This window comes from Zosterops lateralis (assembly GCF_965231275.1).
Source record: "Zosterops lateralis genome assembly, chromosome: 6".
Classification (NCBI taxonomy): Eukaryota; Metazoa; Chordata; class Aves; order Passeriformes; family Zosteropidae; genus Zosterops; species Zosterops lateralis.
The window spans coordinates 38,893,160-38,913,885 of NC_139761.1; the positions used below are offsets into that span (position 1 = coordinate 38,893,160).

The window sequence follows — 20,726 nt, forward strand, 5'->3', positions numbered from 1 at the left end:
GCAGAGTGGAGCAGAGGGGGCTGCTTTGTAATGTAAATAGCAAGGGAGCTTGGTCATAGAGCAGGCAGGCCAGAGGGGAGAGCTGGCAGGAGCTGCTGGAGAGAGGGAGGTAGGAGCCCTGAGAGACCCAGGGGAAGATGGTTGCAACTCTCTGCTGTCTTCTCTTCCTTTTGCCTTCAGATCTGGACTCTGGATATTTATGAAGTTCCAGGACAGCCTGGGCAGTGCAAGGGCTGAGGAAGAAAGAAAGAAAGAAATAAAGGAGAGCCTTCACTGTCAGCAGGGAGAAAGGGACAGAGAGGGGATCTCCTTCCTCCGAGTCCTGCCTGCTGGCCTTTTAATCGTGTTAGCCCTGCTCTGCAGAGCAACATAATCAAATTGCCATTCATTCCCAGAAAGCCAAGCCCGCTCCACTCTGACAGAGACATCTGTCTCTGCATCCCTCTGTGCAGCAGGGGAGAGGAGAGGAGATAGGTGGCCAGAAGAAAGTGCTAGAAATGAGCAGGTGGCTCCTCACAAACTTTGGTTGGGGGTGACAAGCATCTCACTATCCCCTATCCCAACCTTTTACAGAACCAGAGACAAGCTCTGCCTGGCCCCTCTGTCAGACACGGGCTGCAGTGCATGGCACAGGGGTGGGATAGATTTGGCATCACCCTGTGCCTGGAGCACAGTGCAAGTGTGTGTTCACTCTCATTCTGGCTCTCATTCTGGATGTTCCTATGTGCGTGGCAGTGATGAACTGGATATAGGACTGTGTGTAACAAGAGATAGAAACATCAAAAGAAGCAATTTTGGAGAAACACTGAGTTTATGGGTACAGCCTGGCTGTGTAGGGACACACCTGCAGCATGCCAGAGAGGGATGGCATAATGCAACCCCAAGCCTCACCTTTAAACCAGACACACTCCCTGGTTTAAACTGACCCAAGACCCTGCTGCTGCCAGAGGGGATGTTTCTGCCCTTCCTCCTGCTGGGGTTTTCCCACATCAGGCAAGCCAGGTCAGCTCTCTGAGGCAGCAGAATGCAGCCTCCTTCCCGTTTGTCCTCATAACCACAGCCTCAGCCTTGCATGTGGTGTAGGTGTGGAGGGGGCCACGGGGTGGGACTCCCTGAGTAGGCCAGCAGAGAGATTGTTAGGGGCACTAACCAGTATTAGGGGGAATGACAACCTGCATCCAAATACTGCTGGGTGGGAAGAGCTGGGATTCCTGAACCAAGAGCCATCCCTTCCCCTGACCACTCACTCCCTCCCTTATCTGATCCCTGCTCACAATGAATCCCACAAGCAGGCATCCTGCTGAGTTTGGCTGAATCAGGCAGCTTAATCCTTTCAGTACCAGCGTGCTGCACAAACTAGCATGAAGACAAGGGTGCCAATTCACAGTAACATCCAGCACAGTGATCTCCATCCCTCTCCTGTGCTGCCTACAGCAAGGCCTGTCTTCTCTGGTGTCCTGACCAAGAACAGCCAGGACTGGGATTATTACTAGGGCTTCCTCCACAGCTTTGCACCAAGCCCAGGGGACAGAAAGTACACACAGACACAGCACACAGAGGATGGTGAAGGACCCAGGGCAGGGTGTGCCACTTCTCCAACAGCCCCACCAAGCCCTGGTACTCCTGATGCTTCTGGGTAAGAGGACTAGACATCAACACCACGAGACAGAACATGAAACATGAAAGGGAAATGTCTGCAGGCAGGGAGAAAATGCAACTAACCCATCATGGCATGCAAAGCAGCGGGGATGACAAACCCTTTCCACAATAACAAAAGTCTTCCCTCCCTGATCTGTGAGCTGGCATTAGGCATCCAGGACCTGCCTTTCCCTCTCTCTGCACAGTAATTAATGCAGTGGGTTGTGTTCAGTTTCAGAGCTTGCCTGGTGAGATCAAGGTCTGTCAATGTTTTCTTTTTCCTTTTGATGATGGAGTTTAAAGCAAGACCATGTGCCCCTTTAGAAATGCCATCTGTGCAGGCTGCCAGGACCAGCTTTGCTTGCTTGCTTTTCTCTGGCCCATAGAGGACCACAGACCCCTCTTGGTGATCTGAAGCTTTCCTGGAGCCGAGCACACCAAGTAGCATCTGGTTGTGAAGAGTGGGGGTTTTTGGAGGTGAGGACAGGCCAGGCCTACAGCTTTATGCTGTGTCACCTCAGACTGGGAGATGGATGATGTATGTCAGGTTGTTTCTCCATTCTTTGGAAGCTGGCCAGGAGCCTCCTAGGTGCTTCTACTTTTCACACTGTCCATTCCTGGTTTACTAAAGCATTTTTTCAATGAACCCCGGTGCGGATTGAGCAGATGCTGGAGGTTGTTTCCAGACCTGCCACACAGGGAGGACATAAACACCCAGGAATTTTGAGTGCAGTGGTGCCCTGCAGGGTAAGGATGTGCACGGCCCAGGGTGGGTGGCAGGAGGACACCCGCACTGCCATGGCCCGGTGTGCCTGGCGGTGCTGGGGCAGCTTCGGGAGAGGGGGCTGTCTCAAAGAACCACCCAGCAAGGGAGGTGCGGCTCCTGGGCGCGCAGCCCAGCATGCCAGGACGTGCTCCTGCTTGCCGAGGGCGCGCACCAGGCTCCACTGGAGGCCACCCGGCAGAGGAGGTGGCCGGCGCCGTGGGAAGGAGGCCGCCAGCCGGCTGCGATGACAGCCTCCCTCACACTTCCAGGAAGTGTGCAGAGAGAGGAACCAGGTGGAGGGTGCAAACAAAGCCGGGGCCCCGGCCGGGCGGCGGAGCACTGCCAGGGACCTGCCCTCGGGATGACTCCGGAAAGCGGCTGCTGGGGGAGGAAGAGCGAGAGTGAACCCCGGGCTGGCTGAGCGCATCAGCTCATGCTGCGGCAGATGTGGCGGCACCGCTCCTGGGACGTTCCCCAGAGCCCTCCGGGGGACGTAGACATAAGGTACCCACCGAGCTGGGCTCTGCCGCCTTCCTCTTACTGTTGGGGGGCTAAGGTGCTGTGGCGAGTGCTGACAGCCCACGATTCGGGGTCTGGGGGAAAGGCTTCCTCTGCTTGCCCAGCGCCTTGACCGCAATCCCCTCCTCTTTTCTAAGCGCCTGGGCTTGCGCAGCTCAACCTCCCAGCCAGGATGTCACAGGGCCGCAGGAGCGCTCTCGATGCCAAGCCCGTGAGCACAGCGGGCCAGCCCGGCTTTGCCTGGGCTGTCGGTTTCTGGGAAAGCGTGTCCCCATCCCCAGCAGCCCTTCTGGAAACAGCGGGTGTTTGAGGCTGCCAGTGTGACCCGCCCCGGGGTGTGAGGGATGGGCAGGAGCAGGGCCTGGCAGCCCTCGCAGCCCCGGCTTTCGGCCTGGCTCCGCACCTGGGGAAGCGGGGAAGCTGCCATTGCAGCCGGCCTGTTTTCCATGCACAGGAGGGCTGGGAGAGCTGCTCTTTGCCTGGACTGGCAGCTATGGCGAGCAGGCCAGCCCCTGTCCCTGTCCCTGTCCCCGAGCCGGCGGTGTCGCTGGGCTGAGGGAGGAGCGGGGCAGGCGCTGGCCGGGCCGGGTAAGGGCCTCGGGGCTGGCCTGGGCGACAAGGCCGCCGGTGGCCGGAGAGGGCGGTGGCGGCGGCGGCAGGGCTGCTGGCTCCGTCCCCTCCGTCCGGCGGTGAACAATGGGAGGCGGAGGCAGGGGGAGGCTCCGCTCCTGCCGCCGAGCCTCTTCCGAGCGCGGGGAGGCGGCGAGGCCGACACGCGGCTTCCTGAGGCGGCGGGACGGGCCCCGGTCCCCGGTCCCCGCGCTCGGCAGGCGGCGCTGGCGGCACGGCCCGGGGCCCCGGTGAGCGGCCACACTTCCTGCCCGCCTGCCGTGCCCCGGCGGGGCGGGAGCCCGAGCCGGCCGCGCCCCGCGCCCGCCCCCGCTGTCCTCCCCTGGCTCTGACCGGCCGCGACGGCGGCGCCGAGCCCCGAGCTCGGCCATGCAGGCGGCTCGGCCCCCGCCGTCCGGCGGCTCGCCCTCCGCCGACTCCTCCGACACCGCCACAGCCGACTCCTCCGGGGCGTCCGGCGGCGCCGAGCCCGAGGGGGGACCGCCGCCGCCGCCGCCGCTGGGCCGCCGCCACAGCAACAAGCGCTTCACCGGCCTCAAGCTCTTCGGGCGCAGGTGAGCACCGGGCGGGGGCACGGCGGGTCCCGCCGGACGGGCCAGCTCCGAGTGGCGCCTGCGGCCGGCACCTGGCGGCGGAGCGGGGCCGGAGAGAGCCCGGCTCCTGGTCCGGGGCTGGCTGTGGCATCCGGAACGGGGGCGGCGGAGCACCGGCTCCCCGAGAGCCTCCCGCCGCCTCAGCAGGCCCGGCCGGAGGGGCTGACCCCGCGGAGCGCAGCCACGGGGGCACGATGCGGGACAGGCTGTGGGGATGGAGCGGGGCGAGCTTGTTTCTCCCTCCTTTCGAGCTCTTGGCACGAGTGATGGGAAGTCGGGGAGCATTGCTCTCGCTGTGCGCGCTGTCGTCCCCGTGAAATCGGAGCCTCGTCTCTGGGGGATTCGCCTCCACCCGCCCAGAACTGGCTGTCTCCATCCCCGCACGCCCGTCCCGCGCCTCGCCTGCGACACCGGCACTCTTGCCTTGCCGGGGTTCGGCTGTGCTCATCCCGTGCTGCCGGCTGGATCCCGGCTTGGAATGCATCCGTCCCAGAGCCAGCTGGGCTCCTTGTGTCTCCCTTAGCCTCTCTTGTTGGCGAACTACCTCGAAGTACCAGAGCCTGGCACCTCTGCCATCCGCAGGTCTTTGAAAACACTGAATAACTGAGGTCTGAAAGAAGCTCTGGAGATTGCCTGGTCCACACTGCTGTCCCAAAGCAGGGTCGAATTTGATCAGGCTACTGATGTTGAGTTTTGAGTGTTGCCAGGGTGCAGAGAACACAGCTTCCATGGACACCCACTCCCGTGCATCAGCTACTCGGGAATTTTTTCCTCTAATAACTATTCCGTTTCCCTTGTTGCAGCCTGTGTCTGGTCTGTCTCAGGTTGTCACTGTGGACGTCTGGGCAGCATCTGACCCAATCTTCTCTGTATACTTTCCCATCAGGTTGCTGAAGATAGTAATAATGTTCCCCCTCAAACTTTTCTGCAGGCCAAACCACCCACATTATCTCATCCTCTCCTTGTACTTGATAACTCTTGCCCACAGCTGTGTTGATGGCCCCGTGACAAACTTTCTACATCTCATGGGTATTTTTGGCATATGGGAGCAGTTGAAGCAGGATGCAGTGCCACCAGAGTGGTATCACAGGTGCAGAAAGGAGGGGAAAGGCTCCAATTTCCACCTCCACATCCCAGCCGGACCTGGGAGCGGATGGCTTGCAAGGTCAGGTCCACCACAGAGCAGTGTTCTCTGCTCTGGTTTCACAGCTGTCAGCAAGGGCTGCCTTGAGCTCCTGGCAGTCTCTGGCCTGTTCCCAATACTGTGTGGCATCTCTGTCTGAGTCCTGGGGCTTCAGGCTACTGTTACTGCAATGTAGATCAGAGCTGAGGGCAAGTTTTCCACATGTGAACAACCTTTGGCAGTGGGGCCGCATGGGGAGAGGCAAAGTGGGATGGCAGGAAGAGCTGGAGGAGTCCAGCAGGCCCACCAGGACACCTGGAAATGGCCACTGGGTTGTTTAGGGCATTCTCACCCTTCTGCTGCCAATGGAGGAACCCAGATCCCCCCTGGCTGAGGGTGATGAACGCAGCACCAGAGCTGCAGGGTAGTGAGGAGAGATTCCCGTGGACCTCTGAGACTGAAGGGGTTCCCACGCACACCAGTGGGAGGTAAACTTGATGGGAAGTCATGCAGGAAAATTGGCTGCACACCACTGAATTCATGCCCACCTGAGCGTTGGAGCAGAGGATGGCATGAAGTTTCTTCACCTCCTCTGAGGGAATTATGAGGGAAGGCTGTGCTACGCTTCCTTTTGTCAAGAAGTACAGCCAGCCCCTACCTACCAAATGTTTTCCAACAGCCATCAGTGAGGAAATTTGCACCACTTCTCTTCTGAGTTTTACCCAGAGCCATACGAGGCTGAGAAACAGGTCTAGAGGAAGCATAGGTAATAGGGAGGAATTTGCTCGCTGGCATGAGCAGGTCTCTGGAGAGCCCTGGCTTCCAGAAGTCACAGAGAGATCTCCTGAAATGGACACTTTTGCTGGACTCTGCCTGTATCAACACTGGGAGGCATGGCCAGGGGAAGCAGGGGTCTGCAAAATGACAAGAGAGCCTGTCCTGTCCCCAGGGCAGGTGAGCCCTCAGGGGATTTGAAGCAACAGAAAGGTGAGCCCCTAAGGTCTGGCCTCTGGTGGTACAATACATTAGTCCCGTGTCTTGCAAGCAGGCTTATTTCTGTAGCTTACAATTGCCTTACAGGAGGGTGGAGTAATTGGCTCTAGAGTCGACAGAGACAAGTGCACAATACATGCATCCGGGCCATGGATGGGTAATTCTTTTAATTGGGCTGATAAAGAGATTTGGGCTGATCAGATAAGAGGTGGTTAGGATTAAATTGCCTTTCTCGGTGCCCTGTTTCTTGTGCTATGAGTGAACCACACAGTTTACCCTTTCCAGGGAGGAACTGGGGAAGGATTTTAAGTGCTCGGGACAATGGCTGTTTCTTGCTCATCCCTGTGCCAGTGAAGTGGGATGCTGAAATGGATCTTCCCTGTGGGATTCAGAGCTTCTGTAACAAGTCTCACTTCAAAGGAAGTATGTGTAATGGCTGGTGCGATAGCATGAGCAGGGACCATAGCCACCAGTGGGGCAGCTGGCAGATGGTAGTCCAGCAGAGCACGAGACCAAGTTTTTGGCTGTGACCCTTTGGCAGGTCTTGTGCTGGAGCCTGCAGGTGAGCCTGGGGGTGCCTGTCACTGCCCCAGGAAAGGTCTGTGGGTGGCACAGCCTGTGGGTAAACGGCACTCAAGAAACTGAGCCGAGCACCCGCCTACATCTTTCTGGGACGTCACTTGTCACTGTGTTTCTTGCAGCTTGATGCCTACACCCATGTGAAAGCTGAGAACGATGTGCAACTGGGACAGCAGCCCAGCCTTCCCCAGCCCTGCTCTGTGAGGGGTGCCCTCAAAGCTGCTGGCCCTTGGGCCCAATTTCCCCTGTGCAGCTGCATTAGAGAGGCTGCGCAGTGGGGTAAGCCCCAGGTGCCCTGAGGGAAGACCAGGTGGTAGTGAGGGGCCTGAAGTTTGTGCTCTGCAGGCTGGCAGGCTGAGAGCAGTGTTTCCCTCGGGACAAGCTTTTTCACAAGGCACCTTTCTGCCAGCTAGCTGTTGAGCAATCATCTTCCTACATCTCCTCCATGCATGCAGATTTTGTATGCCACTAGCTCCAAAACCCTCCAGCCTCTGCTCCCTGTCCTGCTCAGAGGTGATGGAGGGTAGCTTTAGCTGGGCCTAGGCCAGTGTCACCTGTGGGAATCCCCAGTTGTCCCCTGCAGTGACACTTGGGCTTGTTTGCTGGGCAGATGGGATATGCTGAGAGAGTTGTTTCCGCTGCTGAGTTTGCTCTGTGATCGCTGCTCAGGGGCTGACCTCCTGTGGGGCTGCTCAGGAACTTTTTTTCTCAGCGAGGGGAAAAATAAAGCACTGGGCATGCTGAGCAGCTGTACCTGTTGGCAGCCAATGCAGCCTCACAGTGGAGCCAGGCTGGGACAGCTGCCAGCTCACAGTGGGGCTGTGGGAGAGGGCAGGAATGGATCAGCATGGGGGGTCTGATTGCTTCCCGAGGCTGAGGTCCTCCATGGTGTGGACTCCACCTGCCACCTGTGTTGTCTCTCCAGTCCCAGGCACCCACTGGCAGCTCCCCTGCAGTCCCTAGATCAGAGCAGGGGCTGCCACAGTGACACGTGCCTGCTCAGAGAAGGTGTCTGGACCTTTAATTATAGCATCATGGAATGGTTTAGGTTGGAAGAGACTTTAAAGATCATCTGGTTCCAACCCCCCCACCATGGGCAGGGACACCTTCCGCTAATCTTCTTAGGAGATGGAGCATCCTTTCCAGGAAACCCTGTAATCTCCTCAAGGGGCTGAAAGGAGGGAGGTTTCCTCCTTCGAACAAAAGCAATAGGAAGAGAGTCAGGCACTGGGAGTGGACACAGGTCTTTCTTTGCAAGGATACAGTGCTGAGAGGGGAGAGGCAGAGCTGTGGGTGGTGCAAGGAGGGAGAGTTTGAGAGCTGTTTGATTGCGTGAGTCCTCTTGGGAACTAAGGAGATGCTCATAAGGGGAGGCCAGTCCTCTGCAATGGGGGCGATGCTCTCACAAAAGGCAACCTGAGCTCTGGCAGATGGTGGGAGACACAGTGTAGGATTTCCTTCACTTATCATCGTGCAGTGCCTGGGGAGCAGACAGTCTCCCCAGAGACTTGGCAAAGCCTCTAAATTTAACTTGCAGCTCTGCTCTTAATGGAGCTCTGTTTTCTTTTCCCCAGGTGACTCTGTGAGCTGAAGCTCCTGAGTTATCTCTCAGCCATGCATTCACTTGCTTGCTGGTTCTTTTAAACCAGAGCAGACTTTGAGATGCTGAGTTCAAGATTCCTTGACCCTTGGGCCCATAATCTCTTTTTGGAAGAGATGGGTTACTGGCAAGAGGTGAATGGGCTCTGCTGGAGACTTCTGGAGGTAGGGACTCTGGTGCAGATCTGGCTTGGCAACACAGGCTAGACGTGGAAATAGGGGAAACCTGTCCTGCTGGTTCTTGAGCTGGCACCAGGCTCTGGGGATAATAAGTGGCTCTGTCTTTGTAATCCTGAGTTCAAGAGTTTTCCCTAGGCTAGCTCTCCAGTAATACAAAAGTATACTCTGTTTCTGTTGCAACTTGCTGATCCAGCAGCAGCTGCACTCTGTGTTTCGGAGCTGGGAGGCTTTCTTCTTCTCCCCATCAGGATGCCAGGTGGAGGGTGAAGCTCTGCCAAGGCAAGCAGTGAGGCTGCACTGGCCAGGCTGGTGCCCAGCAGGGATGGAGTCCTGTCCACACTGGGCATATATGTTAGATGCAGTGCTGTTCTCCTCCTCCTTACAGTTTAGGGGTTGATGCCTTAGGGTGCTAATTTTGTACTTAAATGTGAGCTCTGCCCGCAGGGGAAGCTCTTCCTCATTGTGCCAGGATAAGGAGCTGAGAGGATCTCTTCCCACTCCATGCTGTCCCAGACAGTAGGAGTTGATGGGCCTCCTGTCTCAGCCCTGGCTGCCGGGCAGGTTGTGCTGTCTGGATTAGCCTGTCAGTTCCAGTTTCTACCTGTGACCATTGCTCCCATGGCTGGAAATAGCTTGGCTGAGCTTTGCCCAGCTGACAGCTGTCAGCCCTTCCCAGTGGTTCAGGGCCTGGGGAAATGAGCTAAGCATGCCTCATCTCAGAGAAGCCCTGCCCAGCTGTGAGAACGGGAAACCTGTCTGGAAGGGAACTGCAGGATGCTGCCCAAGCTGTGGGTGCAGGTACATGGTACTGGTGGGAAAGCCCCACTCTGGGAGCAGATGGAGGTCTGGCCGGAGGTAGTCCCACCCTTTGGCTGTTTCCCTGTCCTGCATGTGCCCCGTGTTGGTGAGAGATTCCTTTGTTGTGTCTCATGGGTTGTTGCTGGCTCCCTGACATTATTGCAGGATGCCAGCTTGTGGCAGGCTCTAGTCCCAACCCCATGTGGGATCACCCAGCCAGAGTGTGAAAATTCCACCCCGCACCAATAGGCAAGAGCTTGGTGTTTGCCCTTTTCCTGGCTCCACTCACTCTGTCTCCCTTTCCCTGCTTCCCAGCAGCATCTTGTCTCTTTGCAGGGCTGGAGCAGCCCTGGCTCCAGCACATGCTATGGCTTTGAAGAAAGTCATGTATCTCAGCTGGCTGGCCCAGGAAGTCAGAGCAACTACCACAGAGCCTTCTTGCAGAGGGTTTTCCCCTTGCTTTGGTGCAGCTTGGCTTCCACAGGAAACCTATGTGCCAAACAGCCTGTCCCTCACTTGCTGTTGTCAGCCCACGTGTGGATCCACAGCCAGAGAGCAGGGGGACTCCTTGCTGCCTGCTCCCCACTGGCTGTGGAAGGCCCCACCTCTACTCCAGGTGAGCAGGGCTCTCCAACAGGATGAGGATAGAGAATCACAGGGTGGAAGTACCTTAGATAGCTTGGAGCCTCCTGCTGAGCTCCCAGCCTCTGGCCATGGCCTGTAGCCATCCAAGAGAGGGCGCAGGGGGCCATGCAGATGGTCTCGTGCCATCCCCTCCGTGTGAAAGTTCCCACTTGGTCCGATTATCTGTACATTGTCCTGCCTTGCCACCCTGGCTCTGGCCCAGGAGCCTCTCAGATCCAGGGCTAAGCCTCTTACTGCCCGAGCTTGAGGTCACCACACAAGAGGACATGGCGTGGGGCACTCTGGCAGCTAGCGCACAGCAGCTGCCACTGCTGAAGTGTGCCAGGGGGTGGGGTGGGTGTTTCCTGCTGAGATTTTGCACCCATGTGAGGCTGGCAGATGGCAGGATTATGAAGCTACAGGGCTCCTGTCCTGTGAGAGCTGCCAGGATGCATGGAAGGAGGTATCCTGCTCCTCAGTACATCTCCTGGCAGGCTTGCAGATCAGCATGGGGCCGGGAGATGTTCCAGCAGAGGCTACTGTTGAGGATCCCCCACCTGGGCTCAGAAAACGTTACCCGCCCACAAGTTCTCTTGTTGTTTGAATGAGTGAGGAAGTGAGTGATGTGGTGGGGGTGAGTGTCAGAGGGGTCCCAAGAATGACATTTCCCATCTGCACTGGGTCACCAAGAGCTTTGCTATCCAGCCCCTGGCTGGTGGTAGTCGGGGCTCCTAAGGGTTGGTGTCCATGCGCAGGGGCCAGAGGGTTGGGAACAGGTACCCTGCTCTGCTCTGCCCAAACAGTGTTCCTCCATGCAAGGCTTGGAGAGTGCCTTCATGATTTATTTGAAATTCAAATCCATGCCTGGACCCAGCAGTCGAGGTTAAAGAAGGCAGCCAGGAACCAGGCCAGCACAGTGAAGAAGAAAGGGAAGCAGAAGCAGGGCTCTCTTTCGGTGCCAGCCTGGCACTGGTCCTTGAGTTGTGTGCCCTCTTGCAGCTGATTGGGTTGGGCTGGAGGTGACTCTGGACTGGGCTGGGTTAGTATTGCAGACACAGGAGTGTGGTGCTTCATGTTTGCTGACTGGATCTTTAAGGAAAAGCGGTGTTGCTGACTCCAGATTCATGGACATGTTGCCTGCATTGACCTCCATGGCTGACAGCATGGGTGGTGGCACGGGTGCCACTGGAGCCCCTGGGATGTGCAAGTGCCAAGGCAAGGGGAGAGCATGTGTTGTGGAGAGATGGCACTGGGGCAGCAAAACCAGGGTGGGGGAGGATAGTGTTGTTTACTGAGCAGCCAGGAATGTTCATGGCTTGCTGACCACTCTCTTTGTGTCCCTAGACTCCACCTGCCCCACAAAGGTGTCTTGCCTTGTCTCCAGGGCAGCCAGCCCGGCCGATGGGGATCCAGGAGGATAAAGCACCGGCCAGCGGTGTATAAGTATGTGGTATTTTTATTGGCATGCACAGGCTGTGCAGTCTCAGCAGCTGCTGCGACGTTTCTTTTCAAGAGCCCTCCTCCCTCCCACCCACGCTCACCCCACTTTACGCTCTTGTGTCTGTACTAATAACCAAGGCCACCGAAAGCCGGGCTGCTTGCCTCATGCCTGTGTCACTAACTTTGTTTTAGAGGGCAGCTTGCTGCTGGACTTTGATCGACTAACATGGCAGCTTCTGTTTTGCTGGAGTTTGGATTGAACGTCAGTTGAGCTCTTACTCCTCTATGTCCTAGCCAGTGTGGGCCATGAGTACCTCAACCCAGTGCATGCTGAGTGCTTGGAAGACCTATGCTGACAGCACTGAGGGTGGTTTAGCTAAATGACTGAATTAAATAATAATAATTAATAAAATAATTAGCTGTAGCAGTCTGAAGTTCAGTAAGGCTATGACTGCCAAAAATGATGGAAAAGCAGGGCCTGGGAGACAATCACCATTGCTGGAACATATTTGCTGTGTGGAAGCCAGTTCCTAGGCTAGCAGTAGTGTTGGGGCTAGGAAATACCTCAGTCACAAGTACTCCTGAGGAGATGTGGAGGTAGGGACAAGTCCCAGGTTCCATCCCCAGGCTCCCTATGCCTTAGTCTTTGTAGAGCAGCACATCAGCCTGGTCAGGATTTGGCTGCATGTGTGTGAGTGCCACAGTGGAAGACCGTTTCTGCTGTTCCTGGCTTCTGCTACACAGTTGCTCTGCATGGCATCCTGGGCCTTTTCTGAGTATGCCACTCAGTCTCTTGTTTGTCTGATGTTGTAGACACAAAAATCTTGTCTCCCAAGGCTTCTTGGGAGTCCTGTGTTTGGAGATGTTGGGAGCATGAGGCAGTGTGGCCAGTTATGCTCTGCAGAGGGGAGGCGGATGGGTTTTGGAGAGGTCCAAAGAGTCGTGGGTTGAACACCAGAGGGCACGGTCGCTCTTCAGAGCTCTGGTGCTCTGCTGTGCAACTCCAGCCCTTTCCCTGCAGCTGACTTCAGCTGAGCATTGTGACATGTCCCTTCTGCAGCGCTGCTGGCCTCGACTCATTGCTCCTGGTTTTGCTTTCCTCCCTTCTGCAAGAAAGGGTTTGACAAAGCATCTGCACAGAACTTTTTTTATGCTGCTGTGGCTGAAGTGGCTGGTGAGGTTGATGGCTTAAACTGGTCAGCTGCTGCCGTGGGCTGGCTGATGCTCAGAGGCAAGCCTCCAGCCAAGGCAGCTGTCAGCCAGCTCCCCACTGCACAGGCTTATGTGTCCTGGTACCATGCAGAGCCTCACAATGGCACGCACCCAACTTCTGCACCTGGAGCCTGGGTTACTCCTCACACATCACGAGTCTTTGGAGCACTCAGTGTCTCTGTGGGCATGGGAGGAGGAGCAGAGAAACTCAGGAAGCAGAGCAAGGCAGTATTACTGGTCTGTGCAGAGACTTATTAGTGCTAGTCCATTCCAGGAAGGGAGACAGTAGTCTGCTCTCTGTACAGGCATTGCTTCTTCACCTCTCTGAAGGACGATGGGAAAAAAAAAGCCCATCAGTGATTCTGGCAGATATGGGAATGTTAACATGAAAGAAGAAAAGGAAGCACAGAAGACCAGATATGCTGAGGGCATTTAGAACAAAAAGGGTGGAGGAGAAAAAAACCCAACTTTTCCTCCTGCCCTCCCATTTGTTGCAGTGGGACAAGCTGACATTCAGCAAAGCCAAGAAATAATAGATTTAACATTGTTAAAAGGAGTTACTTGAATTTTGATGTGAGATGTGGGAGAAAGATTTAGTCACTTGCTGCCATGAGGTGAAAAAGTGAAACCAAAGGTTAGATGTGATATCAGTAACAAGGTCACAGTTAAACTAAGAAATAGCCACTTGTGTGGCAAGTCAGCATGTGCTTTGCTTAGTCACAGGGTCATAATGAAGGCTTGGGAGGTGTCTTTCCTGTCTCAGGCTTTGTGGTGTAGAGATCACTGGGGACTGGGTTCCTCAGGGATGCTGAGCAGTTCTCCCCCTTGCAGACACCTGTAGGGGCTTCCACTTGTGGTGTGGTTTCAGGTGCGTGGGACCAGGATCTCCTCACATGGAAAGTCTTGCTCAGAGCTGCGTGGGCCTGGGGAGCCTCTTGGCCTGGAGCAGTGGTTTCTGCTTGAACACAGCAGACTGAAACCTGTGACAGCAGCACTGGGAGCCACTGGTCTCCACCACATACCATTCACTTGTCTGCATGTTAACAGGCTGAGGGCTTACTAAGTCATGGGGGTAGGAGGAGAATGGCAGCAAGGTTTGCATGACTGAACTTAAGGAGAGGGCTCTTAGGCTTCCTGCTCCTGCTACGTCCAGGGACTTGGAGAATTAGTGACCTGGTCTCCTCATGGTCAGATTGACTTGAAAGGGATTTTGGGGCCACTTGGAATACACTTCTCCAGTGGTAACCCCTCCAGGCTGTTTACATTTCTAAATCCAAGTCCTGCCAGCCCAGGAGAGAGAGAGGATTGTGGTGACTGTGAGGAGCAGCAAGTGGTATCAGCAGGAGTCTCTGCTATGCATAGTCCACAGGGGACAGGAAGAGCAGGGTGGGCATGGGGCAGTTGGTGACAAGCTGGAAGTTTGAACTTTCCCTGGAAGTCTTCAAGGCCAAGTTGGATGAGACTCAGAGCAACCTGGTCTAGTGGAAGGTGTTCCTGACTATGGTTGTGGGGTTGCAACAAGATGCCCATTAAAGTCTCTTCAATCCAAACCATTCTGTGATTCTGTACTAAGCTTCCTTCGCTGGAGGTGGGGCTGGTGAGGAATGGCACGTTTCTCTTATCAGACTACTTTGCTCTGAATGATTGACTATTTGCAGCACATTTTAAATTTTCTCTTTGATAAAACATTCTGCCAGTCCAGTAAGTGAGTTTTAACAGTGATGGACTGGGGCCTGTTTTTAGAGGCCCTTCTGCAGCTGGCAGCCTGGCTGCCCTGGGGCTGTGAGAATACTGAGACCTGCTTGACTGCTAGTGGCAGCTGGCTCTTTCCCAGCAGTGGGAAGGGAATTCCAAAGGATGTGTAGATACCCTGTGTAGGGAAGGAGGCAGAACCTTCCATCCTTCATCAGCTTCCAGTTTTGAGGGAGGAGAAGACTGACTGGGCTGAACACCTCCTGCCAGCCCTGGGTACCTGCAGCTCCCTTTCCCCTCTGGTGTTGTGAGAAAAGGGCTGAATGCAATCCTCGGCCGCTTTGGCAGTGGGCAGGTTTTGCTCATGTGTCCTCCCCACTGATTCACAAAGGCCATTTGCTCTTTCTGCCGTGATGGAGATGACAGCAATGGTGGTAGTCAGCCTCTGGGCCTGGCTACCCTCTGGGGAATGTTTTCCTGTGAACTGCAAGATACCCATCAGGGAAGGCAGCTGGCCGCCTTCGCCACACTGGCTGCAGCCTCTGTGACATTTTGTTATGATTGTGTTACTCTAGTCCCGCTCCAGGCCCCAAGGAGCACTGGGCACAGTCCAAACACACACACATTCCTACACACAGAGGAGAAGAGCTCCCTGTCTAATTTTAGCCATGACATGTAGGCAAGGGGAAGGGGCAGGCAGGAGGGGGCAGGGTGTGAGAAAGGACGAGGTCTCAGCTGCAGCCACTGGCACTGACTCACTCACTCAGGCCTGTGTGTGGCTATCGGCTCTCATCGCCTGGGTGAATGACCGAAATAACAGAAATAACAATAGCTGGTGACCGTGACGCATCACAGAGTGAGCTGGCCTTTGGCATGACCTTCCCTCCCCTCCCTGCAAAGACTAAAGAGGAGATGGGTTTTGTCCCAAAACCAAGATGGGTTGTGTTTGGCTGGGAGCAGATCCCTAGAGGCAGCTGGGGAACCCGGATAGTGGTGAAGCATGACGGGGAAGTCCCCAACCTGGCTATGAGAGGTCCCATGGAGGGTTTAGACGACGAGGCAAGACAAAAAGCTCCTGAGACGTCTGTGGAGCCTGTCTGGACCAAAGACTAACTCAGAAGCAAGTTACCTCCTGTGCACGAACACAGGCTCTCCGTGGCTGGCGGCTTGACCCTCATCAGCCATACAAACTCCTTTATCGGGATTCCAGGGAGGCAGGAGAGAATCGCCACTTCGGCGCGTTGCTCCCCGCTGCCAGGGGAGCTGCGCCATCCCCGGGCTGCAGTTGGGTGTCCGGGGAGCCGCTGGCGCCGCGGGGACCCCTCTCTTTCCGGGCCCGCCGTGGTGCATGCGCCTGCGGCCGGGGGCCAGCCGGCCTCGGGGCTGCTCGGAGAGGAAGTGCAGTTGGTTATTTTAACGAGCGCTGTCAGGGTTTGCAGCGCGGGGAGGAGCGGAGGGAGAAGCCAAGCGCTCTCGCCAAACTAGGACTTGGGAGGGGAGGGCCGGCCCGCTGCTGCGGTGCAGCTTCTGCCACCCGCTCGGCACCTGCAGGACCCCTGCGCCGCTCCGGATCAGGTTACGGGGGCTTTTTCCTCCTATCTCCTCTTTCCTTATCCTGCTCGTCCCCCTCCCTCACCTTTGCTACTTTTGTTTGTGCTGGGTGGCGGGATGGGAGGGGACCTCGGAGGAGACACGGCCCTTAGTTTGTAGGTATGGCATTTGGTTCCAGACCCCTGTGAAGGGCAGGGAGAGCATACCCCAGAGTCATCCCCAAGACCCTCAACTTTGCTTCTGTCAGGCATTGTTTGCTGCCAGAGCCTGGAGCGAGCTGATCCACAGCAGTCCCCAGGGCTCAGGCGAGGGGTCTGCAAAACACAGCCACTGTGGCACTCAATGGTGCCTGGCTGTTGTTTCTATGAGTTTTCCCTGCCAGTGGTGTATTTCCAGCCGCCCATACTGCTGCTTTCATCCTGCCGGTCCATGTGGCATGGGGGTGGCAGCAGAAAATCTGCAGGTAGCAGAGGACAGGGAGCCAGCCTGTGCCTTGCCAGGATCCTCAGTCCTCAGTCACTTTGCTTTGAGATAGTTTGGCAAAGCTGGACAGATTTGTGGACTCCTGGCATATTCTCTGGTACTGGTAGGACTGTGATTCCCTGCTTATGCCAGGAGCAGTGGGGTGCCCTCCCTGATCCCTGCTCTGGGCTGGAGGGGGAGGCTGTGAGTCCTGTCTTTCTGATCAGTGATCAATGCCCATTGTGTAGTGCCTGAGGTTTTCTTGACTTTGCTTTGGAAAGTGCAGAGACTTATTAGTCCGAGGAATCACTGTCTGTGTTCTGTATCTGCCACGCTGCAGCTTTGTTGTTACTGAAGGTTCATCGCCTCCTCCCTGAGGCTGCTGCCCTGGGCAGACACTGTGTATTGCCCTGCCTGGGGCAGCACTGTGGCTGGTAGTAGTTTCTGTGCCAGGATTTTGTTCTTACGTGCTGGGGAAAAACTCTGGGGCTGCTCTGGGAGTTTGGATCAAACAGCTGGGTTGTGAGACCGGGCACCCTTTAAATAGTGCATCCTTCCTTGTGAGGAACAGAGCTGTGTGTACACTGAAGGAGGGGACCATCACTGGGTGTGATAATGGGAATCTGCAAAAGAAACCATGGTCTGGGTACCTAAACCACCAGGACACCCTGCTGAGGCCCCCGTTCCTTGGCTTCATGCATGTCACTCTGGAAAGGAAACTGAGAGTGAGAGAGAGAGGGAAAAAAACTCTGCAAATCCTTCCCAGCCTGCATCGCTGGTCCTGCTGATGGGACCAAAATAGAAACTGTGTGACCAGCCTCTCCCCCGACCCCTGCTCAGTCTCGGTCCCAGCACCATGGCTGACAGTGGTGGCTCCCCCTCTGTGTTTCAGCCCTGGATAATTCATGGCTCAAGGCTGTCAGTTTTGCTGTTCAGCTCCTCAGCCAAATGCAGCAACAGATTGTTTACATCAGTGCTGTCAGGTTTCTTGATTGCCAGGAGGCAGATTATTTACTGTAGTGGCATATAAACTTCATAACATTATGATGGTGGAAAGTTGTCAAGGGATATAAATGCCCAGAGTCAGCCCAGGAGGCTCCAAGGAGATGGTTTTGGTTTAAATTAAGATAAAACACTGTCTTCCATGGATTTTGGGAGGGAAATCACATTGTTGTAATGGGAACATTACTCTGAATGTTAGGACTGGCAAACTCTGCACTTTATGAAGCCTCTGTGGAGGATCTGAGCTACTCTGGCAGATGTGCCTTAAAACAGATCTCACATTTGCCCTGAGAAGGTGGTGAAAAGGAGAGGGCACCATGGCATCATGCAGAGTTTGGGGTGAGGTGGGATGGAGCTGCCATGAGAAGGGTGTTGGGAAAATGCTAGGAACTGTATAAAAAGTCTCCATCCCTTCTGCTCCCCAGCCCCTGTTCTTCCCCATAAATCAAGTGTGAGCCTTTTCTTGTGAAGGGCCAGGCATGAAGGTGGGATGACTTTTGCCTTGCTTTGATTGAGGCCTGGCCTTTTCCACTTGGAGAAGCCTACTGTGCCAAACTGTCAAACTGCAGTATTTCTTTTATTTGCCTTGCTACAATCTCCTCCCTGAGGCAGCTGCTGGTCCTTGGTGCTGCATCTGTCACCCTGACTTGCTCATTCAAAGAAAGCATCTTCGAGGCTGTATCTCTTCCCTGTGATGTCCCCAGCTCCTGACTGGCTGAGTTATGCTCTTGCTCAGCCAAGTACAAGATGGGTATAAAGAAGCTACCATGATGTAGCTGCCTATCCCTTGTGAAGCAGTGCTGTCCTGATGCCTCCAGGCTGGTCACCCAGAGTGCCCAGTGGCACTGACAGTCTTCTGAGCAAATTGGCACACGTGCTGAGATGTTGCCAGGGCTGCCTTGCTCTCATGTCCATGCCCAGTAGCCCTGACAGGGATCTCTACGCAGCACGTGTAGAGACCGCAGGGACCACAGGGCTAGGAGGAGGTCCTCTGCAGCTGCATGTGTCTGACCACCAGCTGGTTGCTAAGCACTCGCCTTGCTTTCTCACTAGCAGAGAGGTCTGAATTCATCATGATCAGGCCCAGGACTCACTGAGAGATAAGTTGAGATGTGTTGCCTTCGATTAGAAACTGGTGGGGTAACCTTACGGTTGCAGCAGTAATCCCCTCCTCTGCAGGGTGACAGTGCAACTGAGGATGTTCTTGTTCTTGCCCTGGGAATATCATGCTTCTGCAGCTCAGAAGCCTGGAAGTGGCCCATATAGGTAGTGACACTAGTTGCAGTAGGTCAAATGTATGAATCCTAAAATAGATGAGCATAGCCCATAGCTCACTCCTCATGGTGCTTTGAAGGGCTCATGGTTTGGTTGGAGCCTCCTTGCCCCACTGTTGGGGGGAGCCCCATCTCCTTGCTCGTACTCGACCCAGCATAGGGGAGCTCCTGACTCTGTTTTATTTGCGTGATGGTAGGAGAGATGGCAGCTGGAATGGAAATTCTGAGTAGAAACAAAGTACACAGTTTGGGAACTTGCTGATCACTGCACACCTCACTGCAACCAAAGCCTGAGGGCTGCACCACATCTTGAGCAGCATTTTCCCTTCCCCATCTGGCATGGGGGCACCTTCCTCAGCAGATCACATCTGTGCAGGTTGCTCTTGTAAGGTCAGAGAAGCCTGGCTGGGGAGCCCCAGGGAGAGGAGAGGTCAGTGATAATGCATGGGAAGCAGGATGGGAGAGTGGGGACAGGATCTCAGCAGGGGTGGTGTGAGGACAGCAGCGTTCATGGGAAGATTGAATATCAGAGCACTGAAAGGGCGGTGTGGGGTGTGCAAGCTTCTGATGGAAACGGGCTGAAGGCAACCAGTGGTGTGCCAGCGGGGTGGGAACAAGCAGCAGCTCTCCGGATGGGCTCCTGGGTCTCTCAGTCCCTTCAGTGCCCTGGCAGGGAGGCAGCAGGAAGGCAGAAGCCTAGGAGATCTTGCTGTCACACAGGAGTGGCTATTATTAACACACTTTTCTTTCCTTGTGGCTGATCTGTATGAGTCAAGTGTCTTTGCCAGGAGAGGACAGCTTGTACGCTGAAATGGGCTCCTGCTCACACTGTGCCAGCTCTAGTGCCACAGCAGCTCCACAGCACCCACAGCTAGCCAGGATACAGGAATCCAGCCAGCTGCCATCAGGACAGGTGCTCGTCATGGAACAAGGCAAAGCTCTCGGACTTGTTTCCCTTGTAATCCCGTGGTTGGAAAAAATGCTTTCCAGTCGACTAATTGGAGGTTTGCTGAAAGGTCAGGAGGAGCTGATGGTGTTATTATATCCAGACTTCTCTGTGGCTCAAAGCTTGTGCATTTAGTGCCAACAAAGTTCCTCTTGCCTCCTTTGGTGCCAGGAGAGGGGTGCCAGGTTTGTCACTGTATGAGGGCATCCTGAGATCTCTCTTGCTTCTGGGAACTGACAAGAACAGACCAGGCTGCTGGAGGGACCAAGGGAAGAATAATACGGAGGAAGGGCCAACAAGGTGTATGGCAGAGGATCCCTCTGCCTATCACAGAGAACCTGTTAAGTATGATACATGGGAGATTGTTCAAGGCTAGTGAAGCAAAGCAGAATAGTAGAGCTGAATATCCAGATTCTCTTCCTGATGTGGGCAAAGATTATGTCATGGAGAACACTGCTTGTTTTGCCCTTAGAGTCAGCCTGTCTGGTTTTGGAATCACCATCACCAAATGAGGGATAGCTGCTGGATATCTGGAAAGAAGTCTCCATAACAGCTGATTCACAAGCTCTGTATCCACTGCAGTTACAAGATGCAAGTTTTTCCTCTTCAGTCCCTGCTGTGCTTTCCAAGAGTGTTTAGATCTTGCTGGGACATGTTCCTGCTTCAGCAGCGTCTCTGCACTGAGGCCAGGCAGGGTGTGTAGGATGCTTTAAAGGAGTCTGGTAATAAAAAACACCCCACTTTTCAAGAGCTCTGATTGCAGATCATGAGAAGACTAGAGCTGCTATCTCCTTCCTTATTCGCAGAAGGAGATTGAAATGATAATGTGTACCTGCTCATAAGTAGAGTTGATATCCCAGTACATGTGTAGTACTTCCTTTCGTTTGCATCCTGCAAATGCCAGGCTGCCTCCATCTGGCCTGGTAAGGAACCTAACTGAGCTGAGTAATGCGGTCTACAGAGCAGCTGCAGGTGCTGGCTCCTCTCCATCTTTTCTCAGTGACAAACAATGGAGATGCCAGTAATGTTGCTGGTGTTGGGCACAGGGCTTCCAGGGCTTAGCTTTTTTCGGGCTCCTCGCCGCCTAGTGCATGGTTCCCCAGCT

The 20,726-nt window shown here is 55.1% G+C and overlaps 1 protein-coding gene across 2 annotated transcripts in view; it reads left to right on the forward strand.

The window, feature by feature from the left end:
- Positions 1-2,644: 2,644 nt before the first annotated feature.
- Positions 2,645-20,726, forward strand: part of DGKZ (diacylglycerol kinase zeta) — a gene marked incomplete at its 5' end in the record, with an annotated part of 47,626 nt that continues 29,544 nt past the window's right edge. The window contains 2 exons of one of the 2 annotated variants that reach the window (XM_083863997.1): positions 2,645-2,908; positions 11,387-11,485. In XM_083863997.1, the coding sequence (XP_083720123.1) occupies positions 2,838-2,908; positions 11,387-11,485 (170 nt within the window). Of the gene's footprint in view, positions 2,909-3,922; positions 4,108-11,386; positions 11,486-20,726 lie in introns of those variants that run through there. The other variant, XM_083863996.1, reaches the window with a different exon arrangement.